Source organism: Mobula birostris, chromosome 3 (assembly GCF_030028105.1).
Source record: "Mobula birostris isolate sMobBir1 chromosome 3, sMobBir1.hap1, whole genome shotgun sequence".
Taxonomy (NCBI): Eukaryota; Metazoa; Chordata; class Chondrichthyes; order Myliobatiformes; family Myliobatidae; genus Mobula; species Mobula birostris.
Genome location: NC_092372.1, coordinates 170,426,766 through 170,443,170, shown reverse-complemented (window position 1 = coordinate 170,443,170; position 16,405 = coordinate 170,426,766). Strand labels below are relative to the sequence as shown.

The window sequence follows — 16,405 nt, the reverse complement described above, 5'->3', positions numbered from 1 at the left end:
CAGTAAAATTGTATTAAAGGTACTCATATTATATCACTGAGAAGGACTTCCAATTTTTCCTATTGACATTTTTGCAGAGTAAGATACGTCAGTGTATATCACAGTTCAGGTGGGGGAATGGAGGAGTTTATCTCTAGATTTTGAGCAATATGAGGTGTTGCCCCAGTTATTGAAAGGGCCCATTCATGTCTGTATTAATGGGACCAACATCGAGGGTTTTGAAGGACATGATATTGCCAAAGAGGGAAGCATGAAAGGACACATTTGACACTGTGCTGGCATAAAGAACTCTTTTATATGCTGTCCCTTTAGCCATCAGAAAGCTTCTCCAATGTATGCTGTCTCCATTATTCTGCTATTTACCATCTTTCCTGTTAACCAAACTGCCAAAAGACCTTCAGAGCAACCTGAGATTGGGGGAGGCGGGCAGGCCTCAGACGTTAATATCCAAGGCCTTGTCATTGCTTGTGGGCCGCCCTGCATCATACACTGCATGGGGTACATTTACACACCTTACACATCCATAAGAGGTTAATGCAACTGGGCAGGCAATTAGGTTGAATCCAGTAAAATTTGTAGAAACATTTTAGCTTAATAACATTTCATTAGAATTAGGGGAAAGTTGTAGATATAAAGTTCAGAATCAGAATCAGAATTAAGTTTAATATCATTGGCTTATGTTGTGAAATCTGCAGCAGCAGTACAATAAAATACATGATAAGTATAGAAAAAAATTACAGTAAGTATATATACAGTATATACAGTGGCATGCAAAGGTTTGGGCACCCCTGGTCAAAATTTCTGTTACTGTGAATAATTAAGTGAGTAGAAGATGAACTGATCTCCAAAAGTCATAAAGTTAAAGATGAATCATTCTTTTCAACATTTTAAGCAAGATTAGTGTATTATTTTTGTTTTGTACAATTTTAGAGTGAAAAAAAGGAAAGGAGCACCATGTGAAAGTTTGGGCACTCCAAGAGATTTGAGCTCTCAGATAACTTTTACCAAGGTCTCAGACCTTAATTAGCTTGTCAGGGCTATGGCTTGTTCACAGTCATCATTAGGGAAGGCTAGGTGATGCAAATTTCAAAGCTTTATAAATACCCTAACTCCTCAAACTTTGTCCCAACAATTAGCAGCCATGAGCTCCTCTAAGCAGCTGCTTAGCACTCCGAAAATTAAAATAAATGATGCCCACAAAGCAGGAGAAGGCTATAAGAAGATAGCAAAGCATTTTCAGGTAGCCGTTTCCTCAGTTCATAACGTAATTAAGAAATGGCAGTTAACAGGAACAGTGGAGGTCAAGTTGAGGTCTGGAAAACCAAGAAAACTTTCCGAGAGGACTACTCGTAGGATTGCTGGAAAGGCAAACCAAAACCCTGGTTTGACTGCAAAAGACCTTCAGGAAGATTTAGTAGACTCTGGAGTGGTGGTGCACTGTTCTACTGTGCAGCGACACCTGCACAAACATGATCTCCGTGGAAGAGTCATCAGAAGAAAACCTTTCCTGTATCCTCACCACAAAATTTAGCATCAGAAGTTTGCAAAGGAACATCTAAACAAGCCTGATGCATTTTGGAAACAAGTCCTGTGGACTGATGAAGTTAAAATAGAACTTCTTGGCCGCAATGAGCAAAGGTATGATTGGAGAAGAGGGTGCAGAATTTCATGAAAAGAACACTTCTCCAACTGTTAAGCACAGGGGTGGATCGATCATGCTTTGGGCTTGTGTTGCAGCCAGTAGCATGGGAAGCATTTCACTGGTCAAGGGAAGAATGAATTAAATTAAATACCAGCAGATTCTGGAAGCAAATATCACACCGTCTGTAAAAAAAAAAGCTGAAGAGGAAAAGAGGAAGGCTTCTACAACAGGATAATGATCCTAAACACACCTCAAAACCTACAAAGAACTACCTCAAGAGGCACAAGCTGAAGGTTTTGCCGTGGCCCTCACAGTCCCCCTACCTAAACATCATCGAAAATCTGTGGCTAGACCTCAAAAGAGCAGTGCATGCAAAATGGCCCAAGAATCTCACAGAACTAGAAGCCTTTTGCAAGGGAGAATGTGCAAAAATCCCCCAAACAAGAATTGAAAGACCTTTAGCTGGCTGCAGAAAGCGTTTACAAGCTGTGATACTTGCCAAAGGGGGTGTTACTAAGTACTGACCATGCAGGGTGCCCAAACTTTTGCTTCAGGCCCTTTTCCTTTTTTGTTATTTTGAAACTGTAAAAGATGGAAATAAGAAAGTAATCTTGCTTAAAATATTAAAGAAATATATCATCTTTAACTGTATGCCTTTTAGAAATTAGATCATCTTTTTCTCGCTTAGCTATTCACAGTAACAGAACTTTTGACCAGGGGTGTGTGCCCTCATGCTTCAGTACCTCCTTCCTGATGGTAACAATAAGAAGGGGGCATGCCCTGGGTGATGGGGGTCCTTAATAGTGGATGCCGTCTTTCTGAGGGACTGTTCCTTGAAGATGTCTTGGATACTACAGAGGCTCGTACCCATGATGGAGCTGACTAATTTTACAGCTTCCTGTAGCTTCTTTCAATCCAGTGCAGTAGCCACCCATACTAAATGGTGATGCAGCCTGTCAGAATGATCTCCACAGTACATCTGTAGAAGTTTTTGTGTGTTTTATGTGACAAACCAAATCTCTTCAAACTCCTGTAGAAATATAGCCCATGTCTTGCCTTCTTTATAGCTGCATCAAAATGTTGGGACCCGGTTAGATCCTCAGAGATATTGACATACAGAAATTTGAAATCGCTCACTCTCTCCACTTCTGATCAATCTATGAGGATTGATTCGTGTTCCCTTATCTTATGCTTTTTGAAGTCCACAATCAGCTTTTTTGTCTTACTGATGTTGAATGCAAGGTTTTTGCTGTGACACCACTCAGCTGGCTGGTATATCTCACTCCTGTACGCCCTCTTGTCTCCAACTGAGATTCTGCCAACACTGGTCGTATTATCAGCAAATTTATAGATGGTATTTGAGCTATTCCTCGCCACACAGAAATGGGTGTAGTGAGTAGAGCAGTTGACTAAGCACACACCCCTGAGGTGTACCAGTGTTGATCATTAGTGAGGAGGAGATGTTAGTACCAATTCACACAGATTGTGGTCTTCTGCTTAGGAAGTTGAGCATCCAATTGCAGAGGGAGGTACAAAGGCCCAGGTTTTATAGATTTTCAATGGTGTTAAATGCTGAGCTATAGTCACGAAACAGCATACTGTCACAGGTGTTTGTATTGTCCAGGTGACCTAAGGCCACATGAAGAGCCATTGAACTTGCGTCTGCTGTAGAGCTATTGTGGCAATAGGCAAATTGCAGCGGGTCCAGGTCACCGCTGAGGCAGAAGTTGATTCTAGCCATGACCAACCTCTCAAAGCATTTCATCATCGTAGATGTGTGTTACTGGATGATTACCAATAGTTATTAAGTTGCAGGTAAAAGGAAAGATGGTTGGAGAGAAAATCCATTTTCCAGGCTGGCTGATAAGATTTCATCAACCCGATGAATATAATTGCTATGACACCTTTAAATGTTAAACATAAAACTTCTGATTAGTCAAGATTCACAAGAGAGACTGCAGATGCTGGGCATATGGAGTAACACACGCAAAACAGCAGAGGAACTCAGCAGGTCAGGCTGCATCTATGGACATTAATAGTCTTGGTCCAACATTTATTCTGTCTATTTCCCTCCATAAATGCTGCATAACTTGCTGAGTTCCTCCTGCATTTTGTATGTGTTGATCATTCAAGGTTGTTTCTTTATATTTCGCAAATAAGATAAGAGTCTTAATTTAGAAACATCGGAAGCTGAGGAAAGCTGGCATAATACCAAACATGGGTTTTAAATTAATATAACATATATTGCATAGTCATAGCAAACTAGAAAATACAGTACATTGGTCCTCAGCTGCCTTGATGGTCAGTAAAATAAAATTTTGTTATTTTTGAATTATTTTAGAGGCCCTCCTAACATATGATTTTTTTTATAACTTCATAGTAGTATTGTCACTTCTTATAATTTTGAAATAATTATATGAATCCTGCGATATACCCTGAGTCATTAGGTTAGTGTATGTAGACTTTTGAGGACTGATTTCTGGATAAGAATGTGGTCAGGTTATTTAAAAGGATGCCTGTTATCAATACTGTTAAGAAGAATTTAGAATATTTACTGTAGTGCTGAAAGTGGCAGTAAATTCATTGGAGAATATCCCTCGCCATTCTTTTGAATAGAGCTTGCACACATCTTAATGGGCTACATTTGTCCTTCAGTTTAGTAGAAAATTATAAACACAGCTTTTTACATACTGCACTGCAGATTCCCTGAATACCTGCATGAATTAATTAAAAGAAAATCTGCTAGCATCATTCTTGGAATTTATCACTGGCATGCACAAAATAAGTATAATTTGTTTATCAGGTCTAACACTATGCAGATTGCTGAAGCAGTTCCATTTGAAATCCACAAATATCTATAGTGTGAGCATAAACAGCAATAAATTCCATTGACATAGCAACTTTAATGTGGCAAAATGCCCCAAGGGGTTCATCATAGCAGCATCAAACAAAAATTACTATTGACACTTGAGAAGGTTTCAGGACAGATGGCCAATAGCTTAGTTAATAAGGCAGGTATTATTCAGAAACTTAAATTGAGGTGCAGATAGTTTTTTTTTGATCGGGGCTTTCCATACCTTATAGTATAGGTACCACATGATCAGTGAGCTGAATAAGGGCGTACAGATATTATGGTGGTTATAAATCTAATGACCTTTACTCATTTACAATACATGGTAGATATCAGGGAAAGTATTGGAAAGCAAAATCGAAATAACAGGTATGATGTGTTGGATAGAAATTTGGTTGAGAGAGGGGCAGGAATGCGTGATTAATGTACTAGGTTTTCAAAGTTTTAGAAAAGATAGAGGAGAAGGTAAGTGGTGGGGGGGAATTGCTCTACTAATTAGAGACAATATCACAGCTGCATTCATGAGAGATATATTGGAGGGGTCAGACATTGAGTCTCTCTGGGGAGAATTCAGGAATAGGAGTGGTGCAATCACACTGATGGGATCGTACTACAGACCAACGGCCACCGGGACATCGAGGAACAGATATGAAATCAGATTAAGGAAATGTGTACCAATAGGGTTGTTTTCATGGGAGATTTCAACTTCTCTGATATAAACTGGGACCTTCTTAGTGCAAGGGGTTTAGATGGGGTGGAATTTGTTAAGTGTATCTAGGAAGGTTTCTTAAATCAATGTGTAGACGGTCCAATGAGAGAAAGGACTTTACTGGACCTGGTGTTGTATAATGAACGTGGCCAGGTAAGTGATCTTTCAGTGAGTGTACAGTTAGGGAACAGTGACCACAACTCCTTTAATAACTCCAGAAGACTGAGATTCGGTAAAATACTGAAAAGCTTTTATTCGCTGTACAATACGACCTTCACGACCTCCACGGTGAGTGTCTGTCCCCGGACTGAGGGGGAGGGGCAAGGCGAAACACCTTTATACAGGACTCTGTGGGAGGAGCCACAGGGGCAGTCAGCAGAGGGGCGTGTCCAGACAGTTAACCCAGTTACAACATATATACATGGTTTACCACATGACCACAAGTCCTTTACTTTCAGGATAGCTATAGGTAAGGGCAAGTCTGGTCCCTGTGGGAGAGTTTTAAATTGGAGTAGTGCAAATTATGAGGACATTAGGCAGGAGCTAAGAAGCATTAATTGGAACACCTTTTCTGTGGCAAGTCCACATCAGTCACGTTTAAAGATCATTTCTGGGGTAGTGGAGGTATAATTTGTCCATCTGTGCTGATCACCCCATTCTTGACTAAGCTGTTCCACCGTGAACACAATCTGTTATGAGTCAACATGATGCTTTCAGATCAGGTCATGCACAGCACATACCTCCGCCGCACCGCTCAGGTGTGTTTCTGGGGTACAGGGGCTAGCGACCCTTGTGCCTGTTCTCTAAGCAGCAGTGAACCATCTGATTGGCCTATCAGAGTTCTCTTTGGGAACTAGTTGACTTGACCAGCACTTCTGATCTGGCTATTGCTCACGATTGCACTTAATAAAAAAAAAATTGCACAGAGTACAGGAAAGTTATTTTCCTGTTAGAAGGAAGGATGTGGATGGAAGGGTAAGTGAACCTTGGATGTTCAGAGAGGTGATGAATTTAGTCAAAAACAAAAAGGAAAAGTATGTAAAGCTTCGGAAGTTAGAATCAAACAAAGCACATGAGGAGTATAAAGCCAGAAAAAAGCCTACACCTCTTCCCTCACTACCATTCAGGGCCCCGAACAGTCCTGCCAGGTGAGGCAACACTTCACCTGTGAGTCTGCTGGGGTCATATACTGTGTCCTATGTTCCCAATGTAGCCTCCTGTACATCAATGAGACCAGACACTGGGTAGCCTCCAACCTGATTGCATGAACATCAATTTCTTGAACTTACAGTCATGCACCCCCCAATTGTCCATCCCCCATCCCTTTTTCCCTCTCTCATCTTATCTCCTTGCCTGCCCATTGCCTTCCTCTGGTGCTCTTCCCCTCTTTCTTTCTTCTATCGCCTCCCTCTGTGCTGCACTCCCCTCTTCTTTCTTCCATGCCTTTCTGTTCTCTCCCATTGCACTCCCCCCTTCTCCAGCCTGTATCTCTTTCATCAATCAACTTCACAGTTCTTTACTTAATCCCTCCCCCACCTTGTGTTTCTCTCTCTCCTCCCCCACCTTTTATATCTACTCCTCATCTTTTCTTCTCCAGTCCTGCTGAAGGCTCTTGGCCTGAAGTCTCGACTGTACTGTTTTCCTTAGATGCTGCCTGGCCTGCTAAATTCCTCCAGTATTTTGTGTGTGAAAAGCCCTTGGCAAGTAGGATTAAGGTGAATCCCAAGGCATTCTATACACATATCAAGAGTAAGAGGATAACTAGGATAAAGGGGGAACACTTGCTTGGATGCGGAGAATGAGAAAGAGGTACTTAGTGAGTACTTTGCTTCAGTATTTACCAGGGAAAAAGATATGGAGAACCAGGAGATAGCAGTGCTGAGTGTATAAATATGTTAGGGAATTTAGAGATCAAGGAGGAAGAAGTGTTGGGCCTCCTAATGAGTATTAAGATGGATAAGTCCTCAGGGCCTGATGGGATTTACCCCAGGTTATTGAAGGAGGTGAGAGATGATATTTCTGGGCCCTTGTCTAGTACCTTCATGTCCTCTCTAGGCACAGTCAAGGTTTCGAAGGACTGCCAAGTGGCTAATGTTGTACCTCTACTTACGAAGAGAACAAGGGAAAATTGTGCGAACTATGGAGCGGTGAATCTCACGTCAGTTGTCGGGAAATTGCTGGAGAAACTTCTCAGGGACAAGATATATGAGCATTTGGAAAACTTATGGCCTAATTAGGGAGAGCCAACATGGCTTTGTGCATGGTGGGTTGGGCCTTACCAACTTGATTGAGTTTTTTGATGAGGTGATGAGGAGAACTGATGAGGGTAGGGCAGTGGATGTTGTCTACATGGATTTTAGTAAGATGTTTGACAAAGTCCATCATAGGAGGCTCATCCAGAAGATTAAGATGCATGGGATCCAAGGTGAATTGGCTTTTTGGATTCAGTATTGGCTTGCACATGGAAGAGGGTAGTGGTTGAAGGACTTATTCATACTGGAGATCTGTAATTAGTGGTGTTTGTGGGGATCTGTGCTGGGATCTCTTGTGTTTGTGATGTATATAAATGACCTGGATGAAAATGTAGATGGGTGGGTTAGTAAGTTTGTGGATGATACCAAGACTGGTAGAGTTTTGGATAGTGTAGAAGTCTGGCAGCACGATATAGTTTAGTTGCAGATGAGGAGAGAGAAATGGCAGATGGAGTTTAATCCAGATAGATGTGAGGTATTGCACTTTGGTAGGGTAAATGCAAGGAAAGAGTACACTGTTAGGGGCAAGACCCTTCATTGTGTTGCTGAGCAAAGGGACCTTGGGATCCAAGTTCATAGCTCCTTGAAAGTGGCCACACAAGTCATTACACAGGTGATTAAAGTGACTAAGCTTGCTTTTATTAGTCGAGGCATTGAGCTCAAAAGAGGCTATGTTGCAACTTATTAAAACTCTGGCTAGACCACATCTGGAGGAGTGCATACAATTCTGGTCGCCCTAATGTAGGAAGGATGTTGATGTTTTGGAGAGGGTCTAGGAAAGGTTTACAAGAATGCTGTCTATTTTAGAGGGTGTGTACTATCATGAGAGGCTGGATAAACTTGGGTTGTTTTCTCTGGAGTGATGGTGGCTGAGGGGAGATCTGATAGAAGTTTACAAGATTACGTGAGGCATAGATAGAGTGGGCAGAGAGGATCTGTTTCCAGGATTGAAATGTCTAATACTAGAGGGCATGCATTGAAGGTAAGAAGGAATAGGTTCAAGGGGGCTGTGAGGAGTAAGTTTTTTACTCAGAGAATTGTGGATGCCTGGTATGGTGGTAGAAGCAAACATAGTGGAGGCTTTTATGAGATGTGTAGATAGGCAAATGGATGTAAGAAAGATAGAGGGATATGGACCTTGTGTAGGTAGGTGTGACTACTGTTTGGGCGTTTTTGATTTGCTTTTCAGCTGTGGGCCGAATGGCCTGTGCTTTGCTGTAATATTCAATGTTCTATTGTTTAATTATTATAAAAACCCTTATGCTTTTCATTCTGACTTTGGCATAAGATATTTTCGCCATTGTGCGGTAGTTCTTTTCTTTGTTATACAGAAATTACTATTTGATACTATTAGCATTTTAATGAGTCGTAAACACAAAATAATCTGCAGATGCTGGGGTCAAAGCAACACTCACAACACGCTGGAGGAACTCAGCAGGTCGGGCAGCATCCGTGGAAACGATGAGTCGATGTTTTGGGCCGGAACCCTTCGTCAGGACTGTAGGGGGAAGGGGCAGGGGCCCTATAAAGAAGGTGGGGGGAGGGTGGGAAGGAGAAGGCTGGTAGGCTCCAGGTGAAAAACCAGTTAAGGGGAAAGATAAAGGGGTGGGGGAAGGGAGGCAGGGAGGTTATAGGCAGGAAAGGTGAAGAAAGAATAGGGGAAAACACAATGGGTAGTGGAAGGAGGCGGGACCATGAGGGAGGTGGGAGCTGGGGGAGGGGGCAGAAAGGCTAAACTCAGGTTGGAGAAGCAACACCTCATATACCGTCTAGGTAGTCTCCAGCCCCTTGGTATGAACATAGAATTCTCCAACTTCTGGTAATTCCCTCCCCCTCCCTTCCCCTATCTCTATGTCACTCTGCCCCCTCCCCCAGCTGCCTCATGGTCCCGCCTCCTTCCACTACCCATTGTGTTTTCCCCTATTCTTTCTTCACCTTTCCTGCCTATCACCTCCCTGCCTCCCCTCCCCCATCTCTTTATCTTTCCCCTTACTGGTTTTTCACCTGGAACCTACCAACCTTCTCCTTCCCACCCTCCCCCCCACCTTCTTTATAGGGCCTCTGCCCCTTCCCTCTTCAGTCCTGACGAAGGGTTCCGGCCCGAAATGTCGACTCATCGTTTCCACGGATGCTGCCCGACCTGCTGAGTTCCTCCAGCATGTTGTGAGTGTTGCTTTTTAAGGAGGCTGTTTGATTTGACAAGGGTATGCAGTTGGAATATACTGGAGGAAAACATAGGAGTATTTATAAATGACATGAGTTTGAATAATGACTGTCTATGTATGCAACTCACTGAAAAAACAGGTGACCTCATTGAAACATACAAAATCCTTAAGCAGCAGAATAGGGAAGATGAAGAGAAGATGTTTCTCTTGACTTGCATTCCTAGGAGCAGTGATCATAGACTCAAACAAATGTTTAGCCATTGAGGACAGAAATGAGAACATGAAAATGCAAGAAAATAAGAGCAGGGATAGGGTACTTGGCTCCCTCTAGACCATGCTGCCATTCAGACAGATCATGCTTGCTCCTGGTCTGATTTTCTCCTCTGCCGCTTCCCTGTAGCCCTCAATTTCCTGATTTTTTCAAATGTCCCCACTGATTCAGCCTCCACAATATTCTGCGTAGAGAATTGCAGACATTCATTATCCTCTGCTGGAAGTTGTTCCAAACAACTCCAGTATTAAATGACCCTCCCCTCCCCATCCTAATCTAATAATCATATCCGCTTATTCAAGATTCTTCCATTTGCAGCAACACATTAGTATCTACCTTGTTGTACTCCCTTAGCATCTTGTATGTTTCAAAAGCAGCAACCCTGATTCTTCTAAACTCCAAAGAACATAGATAAAATGTTTTGAAGTCACTCATGATAGTACAACCTTCTCAAGCAAGGAACTAGCAAAGTGAATCAATTTTGTCTCAAGTAAAGAGGGCAAAATTGTACAGTACTACAGGTGCAGCTTCAGTAGAACAATTACAATAATATTTCCTTATTTCTAAGCTCAAACCCTCTTGCAATGGAGGCCAATATGTCATTTGCCTTCTTAATCTCTTGCTGCACTTGCTTCCTAATCTCTTGTGATTTGTGCATAAGAACACCTTCCCTGTACTCCACTCATCTGTAATCTTTCTCTGTTTAGACAATACTCTGCTTTTAGATTGCTTGCATTAAAGTGCATGACTTTTCCACATTAAGCTCCATTTGCCAAGCACCCGTGAACACTCTCAACAATTTAAATCTAATCGCAGAATCATCATCCTCATTGGAACATGGCCTCTCACCATTTTCATGTCATTAGCAAGCACGAACACCTTAATAATATGTACTGAGTGATTTTGGTCCATCATTTCTGTCATTCTCTTCCATGTATCATATGCATTGTTTAAGCATTATTTTTGGCTCATCAAAAATCCTTCAAATAAATGAGCTCAGGCATTCAGATTAGAAGTTAATTAATCAATACATGAATTACATCCAGAAAAATCCCACCGTCTTGTCCTCCCAGCATCATTACATAATACTGGGTACCAGTCAGAGAGAGGTTACAGCACATTTATCCTTCCATTTTCACTTGTGACCTTTTGAAGCAATGCTACCTCCCATTTCATGTAGTATTTGGTTGTTCAAAACATACTTGAAATACATAATCTGATGTAGACCTTTATTTCATACCTACTCTGAAACCCTATCTCGTCAATCTTAACTTTTATAAACAAAATAATCCAAACTAGAATCAGGTTTATTATCTCTGTTTTATATGACATGAAATTTGTTGGTAACCTTACAGAGAGACTGTACAATTGCAAGGGTAAGGATTCGATAAAACAGTGAATAGTAGAAAGGTAAATTAAAGTAAATGAGTTTTGGCTATGTATTTTTGTACCTATTATAATTTTAGCTGCAAGTTTATAATGGAATATAGAGAAGGGAGAAGAGCACAAAAATGAAGAAAATGAAGAAAATCTCTTGTCACACCCACAGAAAAGATTTTAGGCTTATGAAAGTCAATTTTATAAGATCTCCTTTAATTCTTTCATTGCAGTCTCTCTGAAGTCATGCCTCCTTTTATTTGTCTCAGTTGCAGACAGAATAAATACATCAGCACCTGAAGCATTAGATCTTTGCCCTGCCAGGCACGTGCATTAATACCACGATAAACCACCATTACAATGATTTCTAAAGAACACTGATCCATAAAGACAATGCTCTCAATGAAAAGTAAATGATAAAGGTCTCCACAAAGATCCAGGGAGCTCTGTGATAAGAGTTCCCCCTTTATCAAAGCCTTCTGTTGTTAGATTTCAGCTCAGGGGATCACTGGCGTCCAGTTGCTGTGAAGTCATTAAGTTGTCTGAGCAGTTTATCAAATTATATAACTCTCACAGACGGCATGCCAGGAAGCAATTTTTAATTATCTTTGTATGCATTGTACAGAGCTATAAATAAAGAGTGGAACATACACGTGGTATTTTTTGTAAAAGCTTAAGTAACAAAATACATTAAAAGATCTCATATTCTGAAATAGATGAGAAATTAATTTATAAAATTAGTTTTTAGAGCTTCATTGCTAAGCAATAATTAAGACTTGACATGTCATTAAAATCTAGTTAGCTCTCATGTCATTAAACTTTGTAAAATCTGTAATGTACTTTATGGAAAAAACATACTATTGAATTATTCAGATTTATATCAGCTCCAGTTATTTGGCTTGACTACAGCGGTGCAGGTTGTGTACAGAGTAACCTGTAACCCACACTGAATCTCTGAGAGCAACTTTGGTACTGTCATTAAAGCACACAGGTGATAAACCCTCACAAGTTACTTTAGTTTCAGGACTAGAGAGAGGAATGGGTAGCTGATCACCTTGCATTCTTTCTCAGTTAAGCAGATTCAGGCTTAGTTGTTATTTTGTTGGGACAAGTAATAGACTTGCTGATTCAATCCTCAGAACGAATACATATCACACCAAAACATCAATTAAATTGCTGAAGTAAAGAAGAATTACTAGAACAAAGTCAACAGTAATATCCATCTTATATTGAATAAATGGCTTTGGTCTCATGACGGTGAGTCAGGCATTCTCTCTGAACTGAGCAAACTAAACATGCAATACAAAGTAAACATGTAATACAAACTCACTTCTTAAACAATTGCACATGCTTTTCTAAGAGATATCAAAGGGGCAATCACAATGCATGACTAACATCATTGAAGTAAGAAAGCCAATGGTTCTTGGTCTTCTACAACATTTTATATTATAATGCAGAATTTATTTGTATCAAACAATAGTTTTCATTTTATTTGGAACCTTTTCACAGCAAAAGAAGGTCTAATATGCAAGGCTAGCCAAGAAATTTTGGGGGTGATGAGACTGAGGGATATTTAAGAGGTGAAAGTTGAAAGAATCCAGTTAACCGAATGCAGGTAATTTAACATTTGATTGATTCTGAGAAACTTAACCAGTATTATAGCTGGGTGTTGTGTAAGTTGTCCTCATTGCCAGTGAAATAAATTGTTAAGCTTCGAAGATGTATTATGTTACCAATTAAAGAATTTTAGAACCTACCCAGTATTGCCAACACCATGGCACCTTTAAGCACTTCCATGGAGCCTGAGCAGACGAAATAGATTGCCTGCAGTGCATCTCCCTGCCGAAGGAGATACTCGCCTGGAGCACAGAAAGAGGTTTTGATATGCAGGGAGAGAGACCTAAGACAGCCACGACTGGCGGAGGCAAACAGAGATAGCTGCAGAATTTCCTTGTTCAAATGCATAGTGATGTCTGACCTCAGCTCATCTGGAAAGTCCTTCAAAAGCTATGGAAATGACAAGATTGAGACATGTTGGAATAATTAATGATGTCGATAGCTGGTAAAGGCTGGTAAATATGCCCAATCAAAAAAATTCACTTCCCATTTATAATATTTCAAATAGCAAAATCTGTAATAATTTATTGGCACTTTCAGATTTCATTTAATTGCTGGTTGTATGAAGAAACAGGAATAATTTTCAAAATATGTTAGTTAAAATTATCATTTACAAGTATAAAAGATAATTATTTATAAGATAAATAAATTGAGATGCTTTTCAGAATCTCCTTGCAATTAGGAGTAAAAGTTCTAACAGCAGAAAATTTACAAATATTGATCACCTCTTAAATAATGACATAGTCATTCATGGAACACACACTGTGAATGTTTTCATATCAATAACGGTTACCCTTAAGTCCATTACATTTAATCACATGCTAACTAACATGCAGACGAACTAGATTACTCCAATGGATGAAAAGCACACTATTAGCTCAGTACTAACAGTACCAATACATATAGTATTCCTTTACATTCTCTATACCAAACACTAAAACTGTAAAAATATTCCATGACATAAATATTCAATTACATGAAAAACATTTCTTCATCTGTTATCCTTAAATTTCTCTCTTAAAATTCTCTTTTATTTTTCCACTTTATTGCAGGCATTTGATTCTGAGGAAAATACATCTGGTTAGTGCAAGCACTTCTATATTTTGCCTCTGCCTGACTGTAAATACATACTTTTGGCATTATTATTTCCACCCAATAACATCAGCAGTGGGAAATTCTTTATTGTGTGTAAAGCAGAGAAAAGAAAATAAAAAGCAGCATTTATGAAGAGTACGGTTCCAGGGTGACATAGACAATTGGATACAAAATTAGTTTAGTGGAAGGAGTCAGAGGGTGGTGTTAGACAGTTGTTCTTTTCCTTTCAGATTGGAAGTGGTGTGCTGCAGTGATGAGTGCACAGTCCTTTATTATTTGTCATATATATTAGTGGCCTGGAGGAGAATGCATGTGGCATGATTGGTCAGTTCACCAAGTTTGGTGCTGTAGAGGATAGTGAAGAAAAGTTCTAAAGTTATAACAGGATCTAGAAAAATGGAAAGGGAATGGCTGATGGAATTTAACTTAGGCCAGTATGAAATAATGCATTTTGGGTCATTAAAGCAGGCCAGGAAATGCACAGCGAATTGCAGGGCCTTGGGGAGCATTCTTGAATGGCAAGATCTTGGGGTAAAAGTGTACATTTCCCTGAAAGTATTTGAACAGGTAGACAGAGCAGTGAAAGAGATTTATGGCATGCTTGCCTTCATCAGTCAAAACACTGAGAATAGGAGTTGGTGTCTAATGTTGCAGTTGGTTAGGCTACACTAGGAGAGCAATGTGCAGTTTTGGTCGCCACGCGATAGAAAGGATGTAGTTAAGCTAAAGAGGGTGCAAAAAAGATTCACAAGAATGTTGCCAGGACTGTAGGGCTTGAGTTACAAGGAGTGATTGGATAGGCTCTTTTCCCTGGAGTGAAGGAAGCTTAGGGATGATCCTACCTGTGCCCTTCATAATGAAGATTTACAGTCTTTTCCCAGGGTAGGGGAGTCTAAAACTAGGGGGCATGGGTTAAGGTCAGAGGAAAAGGATTTAAAGGGGACATGAGGGGCAAGTTTGTCCATGTAGAGTGGCGGGTATATGGAATGAGCTGCCAGAAGAAGCAGAAGAGGCAGGTACAATTACAATGTTGAAAAGACATTTCGATGGGTATATTGATGGGAAGGTTTAGAGGAACAGCAGCCAAATGCAAGCAAATGGGATTAGTGTAGCATCTTGGTCAGCATGGATGAGTGGGCTGAAGGACTGTTTCCATACTATCTACCTCTATGAATCTTTTCTCATCTCATGCAGGACACCCTGGCATGTACATGACAACTGAACTACTTTGAACGTTATAGTTGTTATCTGGTCATAATAACTTTTGAGTGACAATGGATCCCCGCATCCAAAGCTACTGTAAGGATGTTTAAACACTGTGGTCGTTACATTTATTTAGGTTATTCCACCACATTTTGGCCTAAAAGAAGCTTGGGATGTCACCAAAAATACAATTGAGGCCTGCAACATATATATTTTCAGACAATGCATATTGCTGTACAACCATATTGGATTTACATCTATCTAAGCCCCTAAAATGATTAATAAGAATGATTGAAAGCTATAATGTACAGAGGAGAGTATCACTACCTTTCAAGATCCACAATGACAAAACTGATGTGGCTTGTTGTGTCATGTAGATATGAGTAATACTTGAATGTACCACAGTTTTTTTTAATATATTTGATTTTTATACATTCATCCAACTTTGCATCGCTCATGAGTGATGTTTATTTTGCTGCAGCTGGAGTAAGAATTTTTTGGTTTTGGATGTAGACTCTGCCATGCTGTGATGGAGGGGGTGAGTAATTCCAGACTACTGAAAATGGACCAGATGATTTCAAGTGAAAAGAAAAAGATCGACTTCTTGGAAAAAAGATCAAAGATCTGGTGAAAGGAAGATATTTTTCTTAAGTAAATTTTAACTTTTAACTTAGCTTAACCCACAGTCAATAACTAGGCAACATGTATTTAAGGTGATAAGTATGAGGATTACACAGGATTTGGGGAAAGATAAATTCCTCAAGAGCATGGGGTCTGGATCATTGTCTGAAATTGCAGTAAAGGCAGAAACATTCATCATATCTAAAAATTACCTGAGTAACCATGATGTGATTTAAGCAATAAGGCTGTGAACTAGAATTAATCTGCATCACTTATATTTTGGCCAATATAAGCTGAGCAGAATGAATAACCTTTTTCTAATGTAAATTATTTCAAGTTAATGAAACATATTTTCAGGAGATTGTGAATTTATTACCTGTGTGCATTAATAGCTGTAAGCATTTTACGTCTTAAATACCAGGATGACATCAACAGCATTTTTGTTTGATAGATTTATTGTTATAAATTTAAAAAATCTCTCTTTTTCTCATTTAATTTGCTTTTTATCCTTTCTCACACTCCGTTGAAGTATTTGGAATGAAGGTTCATTCATTTGCTTGTTTAATCCATGCAGGTTATTGTGTATTTAATATGTCAGTAAT

The 16,405-nt window shown here is 39.9% G+C and overlaps 1 protein-coding gene across 1 annotated transcript in view; it reads right to left on the bottom strand.

Annotated features, from left to right (window-relative positions):
* Window positions 1-16,405, bottom strand: part of kcnh8 (potassium voltage-gated channel, subfamily H (eag-related), member 8) — a 450,065-nt gene that overhangs the window by 101,736 nt on the left and 331,924 nt on the right. Inside the window, exon 10 of the mRNA XM_072254419.1 lies at window positions 13,025-13,274. Coding sequence (XP_072110520.1) covers window positions 13,025-13,274 — 250 coding nt within the window. The remainder of the gene's footprint in view (window positions 1-13,024; window positions 13,275-16,405) is intronic.